The sequence below is a fragment of the Paramormyrops kingsleyae genome, chromosome 24 (genome assembly GCF_048594095.1).
Source record: "Paramormyrops kingsleyae isolate MSU_618 chromosome 24, PKINGS_0.4, whole genome shotgun sequence".
NCBI classification, from domain to species: domain Eukaryota; kingdom Metazoa; phylum Chordata; class Actinopteri; order Osteoglossiformes; family Mormyridae; genus Paramormyrops; species Paramormyrops kingsleyae.
The window spans coordinates 8,531,683-8,551,160 of record NC_132820.1 but is presented as its reverse complement, the minus strand read 5'-3'; the positions used below and the strand labels follow the sequence as shown (position 1 = coordinate 8,551,160).

The 19,478-nt window shown below is 39.9% G+C and overlaps 1 protein-coding gene, 2 long non-coding RNA genes and 4 other non-coding genes across 8 annotated transcripts in view; 6 read left to right on the top strand and 1 right to left on the bottom strand.

Moving 5' to 3' along the window:
- Nucleotides 1-9,664, top strand: part of LOC111842864 (uncharacterized) — a 37,274-nt gene extending 27,610 nt beyond the window's left edge. Inside the window, exons 30-36 of the mRNA XM_072706647.1 lie at nucleotides 554-700; nucleotides 1,270-1,413; nucleotides 2,652-2,798; nucleotides 4,486-4,632; nucleotides 5,993-6,014; nucleotides 6,940-8,492; nucleotides 8,571-9,664. Of these exons, the coding sequence (XP_072562748.1) occupies nucleotides 554-700; nucleotides 1,270-1,413; nucleotides 2,652-2,798; nucleotides 4,486-4,632; nucleotides 5,993-6,014; nucleotides 6,940-8,492; nucleotides 8,571-8,711 (2,301 nt within the window). The 3' untranslated portion in view covers nucleotides 8,712-9,664. The remainder of the gene's footprint in view (nucleotides 1-553; nucleotides 701-1,269; nucleotides 1,414-2,651; nucleotides 2,799-4,485; nucleotides 4,633-5,992; nucleotides 6,015-6,939; nucleotides 8,493-8,570) is intronic.
- Nucleotides 9,665-10,473: 809 nt separating this feature from the next.
- LOC111839503 (uncharacterized) lies at nucleotides 10,474-15,332 on the bottom strand. The gene is made up of 4 exons (XR_002837118.2): nucleotides 15,158-15,332; nucleotides 14,851-15,007; nucleotides 11,283-11,363; nucleotides 10,474-10,775 (listed from the first exon to the last, which is right to left on the bottom strand). It is a non-coding gene; the product is annotated as an uncharacterized lncRNA (long non-coding RNA).
- Nucleotides 15,333-15,390: 58 nt separating this feature from the next.
- LOC111839502 (uncharacterized) lies at nucleotides 15,391-18,965 on the top strand. Of its 2 annotated transcripts, XR_002837116.1 has the most exons (9): nucleotides 15,405-15,419; nucleotides 15,588-15,669; nucleotides 16,219-16,252; nucleotides 16,875-16,944; nucleotides 17,237-17,283; nucleotides 17,494-17,538; nucleotides 17,799-18,171; nucleotides 18,354-18,396; nucleotides 18,892-18,965. It is a non-coding gene; the product is annotated as an uncharacterized lncRNA (long non-coding RNA). The 2 variants fall into 2 exon arrangements; XR_002837117.2 differs by lacking the exon at nucleotides 15,588-15,669 and having other exon boundaries at nucleotides 15,391-15,419.
- LOC111839583 (small nucleolar RNA SNORD29) lies at nucleotides 17,095-17,160 on the top strand. Its single transcript, XR_002837126.1, has one exon. It is a non-coding gene; the product is annotated as a small nucleolar RNA SNORD29 (small nucleolar RNA).
- Nucleotides 17,329-17,400, top strand: LOC111839584 (small nucleolar RNA SNORD30). The gene has a single exon (XR_002837127.1). It is a non-coding gene; the product is annotated as a small nucleolar RNA SNORD30 (small nucleolar RNA).
- On the top strand, nucleotides 17,608-17,733 carry LOC111839586 (small nucleolar RNA SNORD22). Its single transcript, XR_002837129.1, has one exon. It is a non-coding gene; the product is annotated as a small nucleolar RNA SNORD22 (small nucleolar RNA).
- Nucleotides 18,731-18,806, top strand: LOC111839585 (small nucleolar RNA SNORD31). The gene has a single exon (XR_002837128.1). It is a non-coding gene; the product is annotated as a small nucleolar RNA SNORD31 (small nucleolar RNA).
- Nucleotides 18,966-19,478: the final 513 nt, after the last annotated feature.

Sequence of the window (19,478 nt, the reverse complement as noted above, 5' to 3'; positions counted from 1 at the left end):
TTACTTTTAGCATCGCGGATGTACAGTCCTTTTCTATTCTGGGGCAGCCTGCTTTTCACAACCTGATTGAAGGATGAAGTGGTGGGGAAGAGTTATGTCCTTTCATGTTGATTTTTTATTCATGTTTATGCTGATATCTGAGAAGTAAATAGCAAATTCACCTCCCAGAAATATGGCAAAAAGTGAATAAACAAATAACGATTCAGCACCGCTGTTTTATACATGTATTTTCGAAAATGTAATTAAAATATATTCTAAAAGTATTCTGAATACAGTGCTTTCTAAAACATAAAATAGCTTGCTAGTGTTTTAGCTCCCCTGCTTCCTTTGGTGATTTATGCTGCTCATCAGCTTTTGAAACACAACATATGTCGTTTTATGCAGGTAGAATTACATTTTTTTCGCAATTTTCTACAATGTTTTTTTCCCCATGGTGAAAACTGAAAAAATATTGGTTATTTTGGTATGCCTACCGGGACTTTTTTTGTGAATTTGTTGTGAATTTCACAAAGAGTTAAAAAGATTTAATCGCGGTTCTTTTTCGTCCCACCAGAAAAAGCAGGCTGGAGTATTTAAAACAAGCCGACAAGAAAGAGTACTCTCAGATGATCAAAGCGCAGACAGCTCAGAAGCTGAAGAAGAAAGGCAATCAAAACGACAAAAACTGGACACTGCAAAAAAACACGGCTCCAAAAAAAAGGTAAATGGTCTGATTTTTACTTTTAGCATTGCGGATGTACAGTCCTTTTCTATTCTGGGGCAGCCTGCTTTTCAGAACCTGATTGAAGGAATCAGTGGTGGGAAAGAGTTATGTCCTTTCATGTTGATATTTTATTCATGTTTATGCTGATATGCAAAATGTAAATAGCAAATTCACCTCCCTGAAATATAGCAAAACAAAACTTAAACAAATAATGATACAGCACGGCTGTTTTACACATGCATTTTCAAAAATGTAATTTAAATGTATTCTAAAAGTATTCTGAATGCAGTGCTTCCTAAAACATAAAATAGCTAGCTAGCATTTTAGCTCCCCTGCTTCCTTCGGTGGTTTATGCTGCTCATCAGCTTTTAAAACACAACATATGCTGGTTTATGCAGGTGGAATTACATTTTTTTTCGTGATTTTCTACAATGATTTTTTCCATGGTGAAAACAGAAAAAATATTGGTTATTTTGGTATGCCTACTTGGACTTTTTTTGTGCATTTGTTGTGAATTTCACAAAGAGTTAAAAAGATTTAATCGCAGTTCTTTTTCATCCCACCAGAAAAAGCAGGCTGGAGTATGTAAAACAAGCCGACAAGAAAGAGTACTCTCAGATGATCAAAGCGCAGACAACTCAGAAGTTGAAGTAAGGCCACCGAACGGGAGAAAACTGGATACTGCAAAAAAACAAGGCTCTCAAAAAAAGGTGAATTGTCTGATTTTTACTTTTAGCATCGCGGATGTACAGTCCTTTTCTTTTCTGGGGCAGCCTGCTTTTCAGAACCTGATTGAAGGAATAAGTGGTGGGGAAGAGTTATGTCCTTTCATGTCGAAATTTTATTCATGTTTATGCTGATATGCAAAATGTAAATAGCAAATTCACCTCCCTGAAATATAGCAAAACAAAATTTAAACAAATAATGATACAGCACGGTTGTTTTACACATGCATTTTCAAAAATGTAATTTAAAATGTATTCTAAAAGTATTCTGAATGCAGTGCTTCCTAAAACATAAAATAGCTAGCTAGCATTTTAGCTCCCCTGCTTCCTTTGGTGGTTTATGCTGCTCATCAGCTTTTAAAACACAACATATGCTTGTTTACGCAGGTGGAATTACATTTTTTCCCCCGTAATTTTCTACAATGTTTTTTTCCCTGGTGAAAACTGTGAAAAAATATTGGTTATTTTGGTATGCCTACCGGGACTTTTCTTGTGAATTTGTCGTGAATTTCACAAAGAGCTAAAAAGATATAGAATACAATAAAATAGAATAGAATAGAAAGCCTTTATTTTCATTATACTGGAGCACGGATGCTATTTGTACAACAGAATTGCAGTGGCTACTTCTACAGTGCAGGCATATACGGACGTTACGTTTGCAATACAAACAGCATTCTGCAATATAAAGTAGTATGACAGACGAAGTAAGTAGATGCCATAACACAGTTTTGTATTATACTATATAGTGTACTATAGTATAGTATTATAAAAATTATTGCACATGGTCCTTGTGTGGAGGTGGTGTGTGTTGTATGTGTGTGTTCAGTGCAGTGGTGGCTTGTGGGAAAAAAACGGTCTCAGCCTATTGGTCCCGGTCCTAATGGCCTTGTAGCACCTGCCAGAAGGCAACATGTGATAAGCAGGGTGAGTGCTGTGTCTGATTCCCTCAGCTCGGGATGCGTAAGTGTTCTTTAGTGAGGGGAGGGGGCAGCCGATGATTTCCTGCGCCGTCTTGACCACTCTCTGCAGTCTCCTCCGGTCTGCCTTAGTGCAGTGGGAAAACCATACTGTGATACAGTATGTTAGGATGCTCTCAGTGGTGCGGCAGCAGAAGATCACCAGCAACTTCTCACTGATGTTGTTCTTCCTGAGCGCACTCAGGAAATGCAGACGCTGCTGTGCCTTCTTCATGGCAGCTGTTGTGTTGTTTTTCATCCCACCAGAAAAAGCAGGCTGGAGTGTGTAAAACAAGCCGACAAGAAAGAGTACTCTCAGATGATCAAAGCGCAGACAGCTCAGAAGATGAAGAAGAAAGGCCATCAAAACGACAAAAACTAGACACTGCAAAAAAACAAGGCTCCAAAAAAGAGGTGAATGGTCTGATTTTTACTTTTAGCATCACGGATGTACAGTCCTTTTCTATTCTGGGGCAGCCTGCTTTTCAGAACCTGATTGAAGGATGAAGTGGTGGGGAAGAGTTATGTCCTTTCATGTTGATATTTTATTCATGTTTATGGTGATATGAAAAAAGTAATTAGCAAATTCCCCTCCTGGAAATATGGTAAAATGAAATTAAACAAATAATGATGCAACATGGCTACTTTACACGTGCGTTTTCAAAGATGTAATTTAAATGTATTCCAAACGTATTCTTAAAACAGTGGTACCTCGACCCATGAACAGTCCTGTTCACCAACAAATGGGGTTAAGAACCAGATGTTAGAAAAAATTTTGTACCGGTTCGCAAACCATGTTTCAGGCTGCAAACACAGACATCCCCCAAAAGCGCCCCAAAGAACCACCCGAAACATGAAGAAGTGTACATTATGCCCAAGAATGGTTGTGGAATGTATAAAAACTTGTAGATCTATTGTCTTTACTATATCTCTTCAGAGGTCAAATATCTGAAAAAAGAAAAAAATAGAGAGAATGTTCTGTTATAGCGGTACCTTTCAGCGATTGATAAACATGTTTGTGATGGTTTTTAACAGTCACATATCTATACATAAAATTACAATATTTCATTAATAACATAAATTAAGTAACTTCTATTTAAGTGTTATATTCTTCATTCACACATAGTGGCAACTGCGTTGTCATGCCCCGCTCGTCCGATCCTCCTGTGTACCACGTCCCCTCGTTACCTCATGTGGAATCCCCGTGTGATCAGCTGTTTCCAGTTGCTGTCATTAGCCCTATGTATTTAAGTCTGCGTTTCAGTTTGTTTCCCCAGTCCGGTCATTGTAATGTCATTCAACATTCTTGCTTGTTTCCTTGTGTACGATCCTGAATAAACCCCGTGTTCTTCAACTTCCTGGGGCCTGTACTATGAAGTGGGGTTACTGGCTTATCGGGGTAACTTGTCGGATTTAAGGTAGTCTGGGCAAAATGTAAGTGAATGAATATAAAATCCATTTAAACTGTGGTACCTTAAATCCGACAAGTTACCCAGATAAGCCAGTAACCCTGCTTCGTAGTACCGGCCACTGGATTCCAGCTCGTGTTTCCCTACTCCGTGCGTCGTGACATGCGTATTGTTTGTTTACAGTACAAAGAAGTTTATCGTCATACAACGCTTCACATCACGAAATGTGCATAAAAATTTTAGGCATATGAAAATAATGTACAGCATAATAAAAAAAAAATCACAAGTGTATATTGGTCACAGAAAATCAAAAAAAAATTTTAATTAAGTATTTCTGTGGTTTGAACGAATTATTTGTATTTACATAATTTTAAATGGGGAAAAATTGATTCAGGTTGCGAGGTACCACTGTACAGTGCTTTCTAAAACATAAAATAGCTAGCTAGCATTTTGGCTCCCCTGCTTCCTTTGGTGGTTTATGCTGCTCATCAGCTTTTAAAACACAACATATGCTGGTTTATGTAGGTGGAATTACATTTTTTTCGTAATTTTCTACAATGATTTTTTCCCATGGTGAAAACTGTGAAAAAATATTGGTTATTTTGGTATGCCTACCGGGACTTTTTTTGAATTTGTTGTGAATTTCACGAAGAGCTAAAATATTTAATTATGGTTGTTTTCCATCCCACCAGAAAAAGCAGGCTGGAGCTTGTAAAACAAGCCGACAAGAAAGAGTACTCTCAGATGATCAAAGCGCAGACAGCTCAGAAGCTGAAGAAGAAAGGCCATCAAAACGACAAAAACTGGACACTGCAAAAAAACAAGGCTCCAAAAAAAAGGTGAATGGTCTGATTTTTACTTTTAGCATCGCGGATGTACAGTCCTTTTCTATTCTGGGGCAGCCTGCTTTTCAGAACCTGATTGAAGGAATTAGTGGTGGTGTAGAGTTATGTCCTTTCATGTTGATTTTTTTTATTCATGTTTATGCTGATATGAACAAAGGAATTAGCAAATTCACCTCCCGGAAATATGGTAAAACGAAATTAAACAAATAATGATACAGCACGCCTGTTTTTACACGTGCGTTCTCAAAAATGTAATTTTAATGTATTCTAAAAGTATTCTGCATTTCTAGTATTCTGCTTTCTATGTACTGTAACGGAAAACATTACTGAATACATTTATGGCAATGCATTCAATATTCAGCCATCACTTCCCTAATAATGATCAAGATCGTCAGTATTGCATGGTATGGATTACGACAATGTGCAGTAGAACATTTAAGAAGAACTGTAGCATGATGGTTGAGATTCCAGGCTCGACGTAGTTCAGATTGGGTTCCCACATTTTATAGAATTGGTCTGTTTTTGAATGTAATCTAGCTGTACGGTACTCTAATGACACTACATCAAACTGCACTCTCTGCCAGCCTTTAACAGTTCATACTTTTTCGTGAATCCACTGCAATAAAATGCTCTTCTTTGCAGCATAAGAATGCAGTATAATCTTGTTTTTTCATGCAACATCTCTGCTAGTTCATAACTAAATATTTTTCCTGTTTCAGTCAGCACTTTAGACCATATTTGCATCTTATGGCATGACCAAAGATAGCAAGAGTACCAGTTTTTGTCTTCCCTTTAAGACACAGGTGAAAAAGTGGTATATAAATGATGTGTATGGTTGGGGGATACATGCTTTCTGTGTATTATCTTGAAGTGTATTGCTTTAGCATGATTGCAGACATCTGTTGTGACCGAGTTCCCTCTCCCATGTCCCCCTAAGCCCTTTTAATGGTGGTACATGTAGCTCTGCTATGTATTGTTTTATGAAATAATCTTATTTTAGTAGTTCTAATTAAATGAATGGGAGTGTGCGTAAATCTTTATACCTTTTGACCATGAATTAGAGCAGAATTCTTTGGCATTTTTTTTATCTGTTCACATCCTAATAATTTTGCTTGTATATTATTTTCCTCTTCATTTTCTTGATCTCAACTATTTCCAATTTCTAAATGTGGTGATTTTAGCTTCACAATTGATGATTTTCTGCGGTGTTATCTAGAGAACTTGAACTCCATAAAAGCAACACCATATTAGTTCCCTAACCCACACCAATCCAATAGTGTCTAATTTTTCTGAGGTCTGGGTCCCTTGGAATTATCCTGGTGCTTCACATCCCTTTTATTTCTCTTGTTTCCAGGTAGACCACCTTTCTTCCCAAGGTACGAGTGTGTGCGCTTTTATACCGTGTTTTTGCACGTAAAATTGTCAGAAGTCTGCTTAACCTCTGGTGTAGGGCCGCGCAATATATCGTTTCAGCTTGGTCATCGCAATGTGCAATTATCATATCACAGGACATGCGATGTCAAGTAAGACAAATGTAGCATGACTCGTTTGATTTCAACTATTTAGCTGCTTGGTGCAAAAAGAAAACTCACGGTTCTGTAGGAGAAATCTGTCTCAATTTACTCTGATTTAAGGGTTCTTGTAGAGCTGTACAATGTGTGATATGAACATTGCACGTCACGCATCACAAGGTTAGTTAGCTAGGTTGCAGCCATCAATAAGTTAAGCTGAAACATTTTTTAGTCATTGGAAACACCCAACATGCTTTGCAATTTTAATGGTTGTTCCTTTTCAAGATTATGTATTATGTTACAAAATTAGGCTAAAGTTTGCTGCCGTTGCTTTTACGCGAGTGTTACATGTGCTGTTTGTCTGACCCACAGTCATTTTTGTCGCTGCTGTCACACTCACTCACAATGTGCTGCATTTGTGAGAAATTTTAACAAAAATGACAGAGGAGGAGAAAAAGCAAACATGAACTGGTAACCAAAAGACATTAATCTTATGCATTCCATAGTCATGATAAAAGCAAATTTGTCAGCACAATTCTCGGCAACACTGCCATTTAAATCGCAATATTTATCATAAAAATGTTAGATATGACGATGTGATTTTTTCCCCCCAATGTTGTGTTGCCCTACTCTGGTGTCTTGTGTGGGTCAATTTGACTCACAAAAAATGTTTCATATATGAAGAAGAAAAATCATTGCTTCACCCTGAAACTTGGTGTCTTTTGGCTCTTTTTCCTTGAACATCATGAAAATGGACCCATTTTCATCATTCTCATCTGCTCATTTTCAGAACCAGAATTGCCGGAGTCGTCAAGGATTGAGGAGGACCACAAGGATGCGTCAGAATGGGAGTATCCAGAGGACATTGAAAGTGAGAGTGATACAGAAGATGGACTCATTCTGAAGCACAGAACTCGAAACGCTAACAAGCAAAAAGCCCCACAGCAAGCTGAGCAGAGACCACAAAAACTAGCCATGCCCACTTATGAGGTTAAATGGTCATCATCTCCAGATGTTGCACAACCTTACTGTCCTGTCACATTACGGAAAGTACCTGGGCCCACAAAATTCGCAGTGAAACATGTCAGTGACATAAGGTCAGCATTCGAATTATTTATTTCTAAGTCAATTCAGAAAGACTTTCTGAAAATGACCAACCTTGAGGGAAAACGCCTTTACAGTAAGCAATGGAAAGACATGGATGAAATAAATATGCAGGCCTTCTTTGGGGTCCTCATCCTCACAAGTGTCTACAAATCAAAAAGTGAGAGAGTTGGCAGTCTGTGGGATGCCAAGACAGGAAGACCTATTTTCAGTGCAGTAATGTCATTGTCGGACTTTTGCAAATGCACAAATTCCATCAGATTTGACAAGTGGAAAAAATGTGAGAGACGGCAGAAGGACGAGTTGGCAGAAATTCAACCTGTGTGGGACAAGTGGGTTGAGCAGCTTCCACTCATGTATAATCCTGGATCCAGTGTGACTGTGGGTGAACGCCTTGTTGGATATAAAGGCCATTGCTCATTCAGACAGTATATGCCATCCAAACCAAAAAAGTACGGCATAAAAATCTGGACTGCATGTGATGCTGCTTCCTCCTATGCGTGGAACATGCAAATCTACACAGGGAAGGGAAAGGGTGGCATCTCAGAGAAAAACCAGGGAATGCGGGTGGTGCTCGACATGACACAGGGCCTCAGCGGCCACAACATCACTTGTGATAATTTTTTCACATCATATAACCTGGGACAAGAACTCCTCAAGCGTAACATGACTATGGTTGGCACAGTCAAACCCAGCAAGTCAGAGTTGCCGCCTGAGCTTTCCACACTGAAGGATAGGAAAGTGAAGTCCTCGGAGTTTTTATTTACAGACAATACTACTCTGGTGTCATACGTACCACGAAAAGGCAAGAATGTGATGCTGATGAGTACACAGCATCGAGAGGGACGGATCAGTGACAGAGAAGACAAGAAACCGGAGATGATTCTGCATTATAATGCCACAAAAGGAGGGGTAGACAATTTAGACAGGTTGGTGGCCTGTTATAGCTGCCATCGAAAGGTTACACGGTGGCCCCTTGCGATCTTTTATAACATGATGGATATATCTGCATACAATGCTTTCGTGATCTGGCTGGCAATAAAGCCAGACTGGGAAAAAAGTAACTACAATAAGCGCTGGAGATTGTTTCTGGAGGAGCTGGGAAGGGAACTTGTGTTCCCTCACATCCAAGGGAGAGAGGTAATTCCAAGGGCTCCAGCGGCTGCTATGATGATAAGAAAGATTCGAGTGGACGTTGTTGGGACCTCAGGTGCAGGATGCAACCCTCCAGTGCCTTCAGTAAGTGTGAGATGCTGATGTGAACAGAACTGTAGGCATTTTAGGATGATTCATGGACTAATATAACTATCGTTGCAGGCTGCAGCTGGTGGTGTAATGAAGAACCGCTGCCAGGATTGTCCCCCTTCAAAGGACACGAAGACCATTTCCATGTGCACCACCTGCAACAGATTAATCTGTGTGAAGCACAGAGTGAAGCTCTGCTTTGGATGTGCGTAGTGTGGGAGTAGACGAAATATGTGAAGCGAATAACGTTGCCTGTCTTGTAGAAACAGTGCATGTCAAAGTCTATATATATTAAGGTTAGTTGATACTTCACTTTTCAGTCTGTGCCTTCGGACTGTGGATGGTAGTGCGTGCTGATTTTAGAATGACGGAATAATGTTGATTTTATAAATACGGTATACTGCAGTATAATGTCTGGACAGTAAAAATTAGATATGCGGATATCTCTTAGTTTCTGATTGTGCATCTCCTGCAGCTCTTCTGTTTTTCTTGATTGACCTCTGCTGCCACCTGCTGGAAATTATCTTGCAACGTGCAGGTGACAGAGCATTGTGTTCTATTGTAACCTGCGATTTATGACACGCTGTAACTGCTCACTGGTTAAAGGCTCATATCTTCAACTTAGACAAATGTGACAGAATATGACAGAATAGTTCTTGTTGGTCTGTGTTCCTAATTGCTATTAATAACCATTTATTGTGTTGTAACTAATACTTTTTCTTTAAGTATATTGAAGATTTATAATAATAGTTTTGTATATGTGTACTGCTTGAAAATTGTAAATATGATCTGGGTCACTTTAGCCCAGGCCAACACTACCAAACAGTACAATGTCTCAGCACATGCCCAGTTTTAGACTAAGTACTTTCTTTGTCATTTTTGTAACCCGAGAGATGAATAGTAGTAAAACCATACAGTTATTCTGACACTAGCTGAGTTTTTCACTGTTATGCAGTCTGCTCTTTTCTTTTGTTACTATTTGATGCTGCTATCCCATGATCATCCCCGATTCCCCACCATATTATATACATCCTTTGGAATTTTTCAAGGGTCACTGATATTAAGTGAAATACTTCCTGCAGACTAATTAGCATTGAACGTGTTTAAGATGATTAACCTTGTTAATGTTTTACTTGTATGATATAAATAAAAGGAAGCCTGTTTGACTGTGGTGTAGTTTTTTCCTCAGTATTTAGTGCCTGGTAAATATATCCTGTTGTTCTTAAATAGCCTTCAGGAACTGAAGCATTCTGGATGCATACGTAGGATGAATGAATGTCACATTTATATAGCGCTATTCTAGACACCCAAAGACTTTACAGAACCAATAAGGAGCCGCTTCATTCACCACTACTATGTAATTAGATACAGGGGAGAATTAGGAGGCCAGATTTGAAAGGGTCATAGTGAACAAATTTAAGCAAGGACATGAAGGTTTTGCCACATTCACACTGCAGGAACCTGACCTGATTGTAGTTCCTTAGAGGCTGTTCTAGAACCTTGCTTTAGTAACTACTCCAGAATCAATACTTTTCATTTGAACATAAACTACTGGGGCTTACAGCGATTGCTTGCTGATTGGTTGACCACAAACACTGGCACTAACTTGGAAGTTACGGGGAAGTATAGGGAAGACGGATATCATTAGCAAAACAAAAATTAAGCAGACAAAATCCTTTTTGAACTTCAATTAGATTTGATGATCTTTTTAAAAAACAAAAAAACTTGCGTCTGTATTACTGCATCGGAAAGGGCAGCACGAACTTAAGTGCAGAGTGGCCAGTTGGCAGTCTGAGTGCTCAACATAAAAATACAACTAATATACTGAGGGTGATGGAAGAGGGTCTCGAGGAAGAGAACTCTGCTAGTCAAGCAAAGCGCCGGTTGGTGCAGAGGATAATATGAACCTGAGCCAACAAGTAGCTTCTCTTAAGCAGAGCTCGGAAGAGGCTAAGGAAACTGATGCGTTCTTCAAAAAACAGCTAGAAAATTGTCAGAATGCTTATGAGGCACGTTGGTCGCCAAGCGCTAAAAGGCCAGAAATGAGTAGAAAGTGTACTGGGGATGACGATGCCGTTCTAAAGAGCAAGTCCGAATGGGTTAAGCACTGGTCTGTCCCTTTCTCCCATTCCTCCTCTTGGTTTACTCCAGACCTTCGAGCCCTGAGTGGAACTGGCTGGTGCCTAGAATGACTTCATAAAAACACAGGCCTCGCTGTGCAGTCGTGTCCTATCATCTGCCGATTCGCCATCCACTGATCCACTTAACTGCAGTTGACTGCAGGGAAAATAAAAATAAAAAATTACATACGACTTTGAAACTGTGCGCCATGCCAAGTTTTGACTTGATCGCAACAAGGCATCAACAGACGCTTGTAATGGAAGAAACAATGACTGAGTACCCACAGTAGGTTTAGATATTCAATACATATTTTTTTCTTCTAAGGGTAATTTAATAGCTGTACAGTACATTTGCAGGAACCAGCACACACACACATTCTCTCCCTCATCACGTCTCATAAACAATCGGTAAGTGTACCGTACTGTACAACACCCACAGCAGGCTAAGATGTGTATTGTACTGTAGTTTATAGCATTTTTACTCACACTTTCCTCCCTCCTCTGTCTTCCCTATCATTTCTTTTTTAAGTATTTAAACTACATATAACTATGGAAAACTATGAAAATGAACAATACCAGGGAGATATTACACAAAACAGGATTTCTTCATTAACCAGATAACTTAAGCCAAATGTAATGATTGTCCAATCGGAATGTCACTCACCTCTCTTCAATAGCTCGAACTGTAAGCCTAGAACCATTTTTTCTACTATGTCCAGGCCTTGTCGTCCAACATCAGTGTCTCCTGGAAGAATGGTCAAAAATAACCATAAACACACTCCTACACCTTGTGGACAGCCTTCCCACAAGAGCTGAAGCTGCAAAGGGAGGGCCAACTCCGTATTAAAGCCTATGTATTAAGAATGGGATGTCATTAAAGTTCATGCACGTGTAAAGGCAGGTGTCCCAATTCTTTTGGCAATATAATGTGCATATATACATATTGTTTTATGATTTTATTATCATAATGAATGGTAATAATTATCTGTGCACATAGTCACTTTGATCTGTAAAGCTTGTTCAAGGTACTGGATAACTCAAGACTGATGGTACAAAGGTTTTGGGGACAGATGAAAGTCACTTGATGGAGCAAAAGGATGGGGCAATGGATGGAGATCCTCTTCAAGCACCAACAAGGTGGTGTAGGAGAGATTACATGGACTGCAATTATCAGTGATGAACTTGTCATACCTTTCTGACTTGCAGGTTGAGTAAAGATTAACCACAAGGTCTACTGCCAGTTTCTAGAAGATACTATAATATGTATAGTATAGATACTAGAAGATGCATCAAAGTATTCCATAGAATGACCTAGAAAGGCTTGAAATGTGATTGAATTATGGCCTGCCCCCCCTTCATCGCCTGAATCAACCATATTGAGAACTACTGGGCCTTACCAAAGTGTGAGATTACAGAAGTAGCACACAGTACCCTTCTCAGAGCAGCTTCTAGGCGGTGGTCTTAGCTGGCTCAGCTAATATCCTCCTGAGACCCAAGGAAGAAAGTGTCCTTCAATTTTAGGTTTTTTGTCTTTGGAGGAAATAAGACATCTTACGATTTAGATTTTTTTCAAATTTATTTTTATTTTTAATTTCACAGCATGCCCTCTTTAGTGTACAACAGGAATAAATATGTTTCCTTACATCAGTGAAAAGATAGATGCAAAAACAAAATGTCCACTACAATGGACATAAATGAATGGGTGGGGTCTCAGGAGGTTACAGGACAGGATCAAATCAAAAACCTGATTGGTTCAGTGGGCAACAGGCTCATAATGGTCATTGAGAAGAAAGTTGGCTATACTGGGCATTAAACTGGGCGAAGTGGGCTGTATAGAATGGCTGATAGCTTGTTATTCCTTATATATACTGAATAAGAATTGTTTCTTATTATTATTTCTGTTGATGGTGAAGAGAGAAAATCCACTTAGTTTCTGATAATGACAATTTCCTAATAATTCTGCACACTGATAAACGTTTTTCTTTTATTTTTGTTTGTGAAGGTCAAATGCAACATTTTCTCTCTAAATAAATTTACTTTGTGCACAAGAAAGCTTCTGAAATTCATTTTTATAAGTTGCCCAACTTTTGCTAAAAATGATCTCCAGGAATAGTACTTGCCTAATAATTCTGCATATACAGTCATTGACAAAAGTCTTGTCACATAAGGACATAGTAACTTAAAAAGGCATATAACTTTATTTCTAATCAATCAATTGTTACATTGAATGGATCAATTTAATGCCAAGGGCTTTCACATTAATAACTGGGTACAAAATGAAACAGTCAAAAAGTGTCCTGATGTTCACAGCTTGTTAAAGTCCATAACACCTGTTTTTGCAAGGACAAAAGTCTTGTCATGTCTTTTAATTAAATCAACCAATCACAGATTTGAGGTTCACCTGTGACAAATATTGTAATGAACATAATCCCAGGTGTGTATAAAAAGAACCCCAGCACACCAGACCTTCACTTGAAGTGCAACCTGACTTCTGACAACATGCCAAAGATTCAACCACAGACCAAGTCTGCTGCTGAGGTGGCAGACATCGTTAATGTATCCAAACGTCAAGTGGAGGGGATTAAAAAAAGATATGAAGAAACTGGTGATGTTCATGACAAGCCCAGGTCAGGCAGACCCCGTAAGACAACTCTTTGAGAGGACCGTTTGTTGCTTCGAAAGTCCAGGGCCAACCCTTTTTCAACTGCAGCAGAGCTACATCAGAACTGGTCACCAGAAACCGCTGTGTCTACAAGAACAGTTTCTCGAATTCTCGCACGCAGTGGTCTCCATGGCCAAATTAGTGCTCAGAAACCAACATTAACAAGAACACAACAAAAAAGCATGTTGAATTTGCCAAGGCCCACAGCTTGCAGCAAGGATGGACAGAGGCAAAGTGGCAGAAGGTTGATTTTTCTGACGAATCATCCATTGAACTACATACCAAATGCCGCAAATACTGCAGGAGACCTGTTGGAACCCGCATGAACTCAAAATTCACCCAGAAAACAGTCAAGTTTGGTGGAGGAAAAATCATGGTTTGGGGTTACATCCATGGGGGTGTTCGAGAGTGGATGGCAACATCAACAGCCTGAAGTATCAAGATATTCTTGCTGCCCATTACATTCCAAATCATAAGAGAGGGCAAATTCTGCAGAAGGATGGCGCTCCTTCTCATACTTCAGCCTCCACATTGAAGTTCCTGAAACTGAAGAGGATCAAGGTGCTCCAGGATTGGCCAGCCCAGTCACCAGACATGAACATTATTGAGCATGTCTGGGGTAAGATGAAGGAGGAGGCTTGGAAGACGAAACCAAAGAATCTAGACGAACCCTGGGAGTCCTGCAAAACTGCTTTCTTTGCCATTCCTGATGACTTCATCAACAAGTTATTTCAGTCATTGCCAAGACGTATGGATGTGGTCCTCCAAGCTCATGGGAGTCATACACATTATTAATTTTTTTTTCCAAGGCACCATGACTTTATGTTCTGATGTTATTGTAGCATGTTTGTGTATTCTAAATGAAATATATGTATAATTTCTACATTATTTTTGCATATGACAAGACTTTTGTCCAGGCAAAAGTTGACCTTTCTGTCCTAATTACATGACAAAACTCAATGAATGATGCAAAACTTTATTTTGGTATAATAAGCATAATCTAGAGGGCTTTGCCTTTTCTTATAAGCCATTTCTGATTCCAACTGATTAACTACAGGTCAAGTTATTATTTGTTGTTCCTACAACTTGGTTAAGCGACAAGACTTTTGTCAGGCACTGTATATTGTATATTTTACATATGTATAAATGTGTACTCTATAAAATACACACTCTGTAAAATATTTAAACTATATATAAGAAATACAAATGGAGCACAGAAACAGCCTGATGCCTGGGAGTCCAAATCGCTCTTCTTTTGACTTCCTTAGTCTGTCTATTGAGCAGGACAGTAACTGCAGACTTCACCCTCTTGTCCCCTTAGGGCAGGGGTGGCCAATCTTAACCGCAAAGGGCCGGTGCGTATGTGGGTTTTCGCTGCAACTCCCTGATTAGGTCACTGATTAGAGGACTGATTGGCTGAAGAGTCCTCACACTTGGGTTTGAACAGCTGACCTAAAAGTTATCCCAAAAACCTGCATACACACCGGCCCTTAGCGGATAAGATTGGCCACCGCTGCCTTAGGGGCTCCGTACAATTGTATTATGTACAAGGTTGGTAGCAAATACATACTTCATCCTCACTGAGCCAATATCTTTTTAGAAGTAAATTGTTGTCCAGAACTTCCAAAACATCCCTCCTCTCCCACAATGTGTGTGCCTGACTGCCTCTGAATGCCGTCCTCTCGCAGCTCCTACGGATTAGGACAGCTCTCGAGCTTTACTAAATCCTGGTGGAGACAGAAATACTTTACTATAGAATAAAAAAAAATAATATTAATAAAACGCCCATACTCCTAAAAGCAGCGCCTCTCTCGTGAATATTAATGAGCTTCCCGAACCACCCAGCAGTCAGCGATCGAACTACATCTGAAACATACCCGAATCCGACTAATAGTGGTCTTGCCCTGAATTTATGTTTTTTGTGCTTTTTTGTTTTCACACTTCTGAATAGCATCCACGTACTGTTTAAACTCCACCAGGAAATACTTTAAGTTAAGTTATGATTGTAAAGTAAATTCCATTCTAAAAGAGCCTGTTTGATCTTTCTGGCTTGTCTGGTTATCTGGGGTGCGCGTGACGCTAGCTGCTCATCTCACAGCGCGGGAAGACTGTTCTTTTGAAAGCGGGTGCTTAACGGAAGTAAGGGTCATAATTATTTTCGTTTTATTACTTAATAAAAAAATAAAACATGCTTATATTGTATGATTTGCGAAAAAAAATGCAAAACAATGCAATAGGGGCGTTAATATTTGCTCGTTTATCGGTGCAAGAAAAGTATTTAAGAAAAAAACTGGTTGCTGACCGCAGGGATCTGCTTCCGGGTTAAAATACGCAATTTAAAAGCGCCGAAACCAGCGTAACGGTCATTTTGTGCTGGTATCTGCGTGAGGTAGGTGCTTATTTTCTCTTGTACACAATTTAGTTTTTTTTTTTTCTTTCTTTCCTCCGCTCTAAACTATTGTTCTTATTGTCATATTGCTTCACGTACCACGTACAATTTACTTAAATAATTTTGTTTTAGGTATTAGATTTAAATGCAAATAATATGAAGTTGCTCCCTTCAGACCATGAGCGTTCTTTGGCAATTCCTAATCCATTTCCATCCTAATGATTTTACTTGCGTATTTTATTCATCTTCAGATTGCTTGATGTTGAACACCTACATTTCACAACCATGACGATATATGCCTCAAGATATGATCTTTAGATTTTTTTTTTTTTCTGAGGTCTAAGTGCCGAGGATTTCATACTCTCTAGTTACTACTTTTGAGGTTGAACTGTTTCTCAGTGATGATAACCTTTCACAGACCTGTACTGAACAACTGTGATTGCAACCTTCTTAACTGATTGAGAAACATAAATTTTACAAATGACAAGGATTGTCTTCCATGTTGGTCCATTCCGGTGGTTCACGTTACTTTATTTCTTGTGTTTCCAGAGAGCCATGCCTACAAACGGCCTTTCTTACCAAGGTACGAGTGTGTGCTTTTTTTCCGGCGTATTATCAATACTTAAATCAACTGGAGTATGCTTAATGGCAATGCAGCACGTGGTGTACTTGGAGGAACACGTGCGGTATACTGGCAGTCCGAGGCCCCACTTAAGACTATCGTCCTTGTCTGCAACTTTTACTTGCGTTCAGCTACGCCAGTTAAATATATAAAGATCGTTTTGCTGCTAATTACGATGCAGCCGCTTTATCCTAATGTAGTTATTCAGATTTTAGCATTGCATAGTTTTGGTTCCTTTGTCTTGCGTAACTTAATGGTTTTTAGGTTCTCTTGGGATATTTCTGAACAGTGGTGTACTCTGAAGGGTCTGTGGGATTAGGAATTAAGGCTGGTGCACTTTTTGCATTGAAATTAGTAATCTATACACAAGTCGCGGCTGGTTTCTTGTGATGTTTGCCTTGGTGTTGAGTCCCACCATTTAATCAGCTTTGCTCTATGCTATCAGCTGCTGTCCTGAATGGTATCTCAGTGATAATCATTCAGACCTGTAATGAGCTCATGTGATTGCAAATGAGACTTTAGATGGGCCTAGTTTAGGGTTTGACTTTATCAGGTGTGTAATGCTGTAATCATTCTATTCCAGGAACAGCACTGTGGTGCCTACTCCATGGCCACTCCTTGCCTGCTTCCTGTCTCTTCTGTTTGGAGTGATGGTGAGTAATTTTAAACCTATTCTCCAAGCCTTTGTGTAGACCGTCCACTTCTTAGTGCTCTTGACTAATGCAGCAGAAGTGTCATGGGCACATTTGCAAATGGAGAGTAATGTATTCTTTGTATTGACAGCTGATAAGTTATGCATGCAGTCACAATGATTAAGCTAACTAGCTCACTTTGAACTCGTGTGAAAAGACCTGAACATCCTGAGTGACTGCCTGCTGTCCTTGGTGCTGTGTGTTACTCCCCTGCTGTGTTTTGAAGCATTGCTTCTTTATGTTTAACTTGTAGGATCGCTCTGCTTCTCTGGTGATGGCTGCTTTTTTTTTTTTTGAATGGTGAGTAATTTTGAAATATTAACAATCCTGTCATTTAATCTGCCTCGAAATGATGATTATTCTCTTGGAATCTCGTTCGTCTGAACCTTCTGCTGAGAATTCATTTTGCTGACTGTTGCAGTGTTGTAATGTTCTCTACATTTTGAGGGCGACACAGAGTCCTGAGGTTTTTCCTCTTTTCCTTGCCCTCCCCCCCCTACCTTGGTACAGATGCAGCATGCAAGTCCTGGCTGCTCTCTGCTTCAGAATAGACAGGTGAGCAGTCGGAGCTTAAACTGCGGTTCCTGTTATTGCAGCACTCATAGGTGCAGGGTATTGGAAATGTCTCTGTGATGAGAACCCTGCATGTCTTACGCTTTGTCGGAACCAGAACCTGAAAAGGTGAACCCACTGGTTCTGCCAAGGCAAGAAGGGGATGACCTGTTGGTGTACCCAACTGTCTGATGGGACAGATTATGTGACTGAGTTGCATTTGTATTCCTGCCATTGTTCTCATAGTCCCTTTCGTTTCGCAGGGAGCTCTGGGTCTGCAAATGGCCATGGCGGACGCCAACTTACTGTGGTGGAGGGGGTTCATCCCAGTGATCCTAGGAGCTATGTTGCTGGAGGCAATAGCCTCTGGTAAAGTCTTGAGGCAGATTGATCCTAGGTGAGGGGCCAGAATTAGGACAAGTCAAATCCCTATGAAGGACAAGAACCCAGAGATTGCCCACAACGGGGATGTGGGACAATGGAGGTTGGGCCTTGGATGAGCCATGAAGTTCTGGTGCATTGTGGATCGAGCAGCAGCCAAAGACGGGGGCGGTGGCCTTGGTGGACCTCCCTCACAGTTAATGAAACTGCCTTTAGGGACATGGGTGGCCATGGCTGAGCATCCTGGGTGATCAGGTTGGTATGCTCATGTTGAATAAGAAGTTCGGAGACTTCCTGTCTTGGGGTTACTTGATGATGTAATAATGACAAGCATATGCCTGAATACGGTGATGTCATCTTTAGAATCTGAAGCCTCTCAAGTACATGCACAACTTCTTCTCCTGTGATTTATCTAATAGCATTTAATCTCTTTGCAGTTCCTCTGTGAAATGGAGTCTGTTACATGCACTACTTGTAATGGTGAGTTAGTGTCCAGTTAAAACAAGGTACTTCACACAATGCTAGCCTCCTATATCCTCCTCAGACCCAAGGGAAAGTGTCCTTGCGTTTTAGGTTAATTGTGATCTTCTATGTCTTTGGAGGAAATAAGACATCTTTTTTTCAAATTTTTTTATTTTTAATTTCACAGCATGTCCTCTTTAGTGTACAAGAGGAATAAATGTTTCCTTACATCAGTGAAAAGAGAGATGCAAAAACAAAATATCCATTGCAATAGACATAAATGAATGAATGGGTGGGGTCTCAGGAGGATATAGAACTGCAGATGTCCTGAACTAGCTGATCCATTCATCCCCTTGAAGTGATGAGTTGAATGTACCGCCCCAGACTGACTTTCTTGTGACTGAGTGGTACTCATCTTCTGATCCACATGGACAGGATTTCATAATGTTGACGGAGGTTAAACTAGTTAATCTTTTTAACATGGTAATTATATGGTGATTTTTCTCTCCACAGATGCAGAAGCTCTCTTCAGATTTGAGCGCTTAAGGTGTAATTTGACAACTGAATAAAATTCCCTTTGAAGATGAGTTTTGTCTGAAAATGGTGTTTCTGGGATTTCTTTGCCATGGTAGCCAGGGGGGAAGGGGGCAGTGAGGATGATTTGAAAACCTGATGAGATTTTTTGGGGGGGGGGGCAGAGGCTGCATCATGGGGCTCAGTCTAATATACCTACTGGTAGCTGACACTGCAGCTTAAAATGGGCAAATCCTCTACCTGTGATTGGAAGGTTGCTGGTTCAAGCCCTGTTATGGTACATGGGCCTGAAGGAGGCCCTTAACCAATGGCCAAGTTTGCGCTCTTCTACATGTCATGAGGAGCAAGACTACAACAAGAGGAAATTGTCTTCACCTACCCAAAGTGTTTTTATGGGATAAATGCCTTGCAGTATGTTCTCTATGCATGCTGAATTTCAAAATGGTGGCAAGTGTGAAATTTCATATCTTAAGATCTCATGACTTGACTGGAATCCTTGCTATATGCCTTCATGAAATTTAGCTCCACAATTAGCATTATGGTCAAATGCTGTAACTGATCACTTG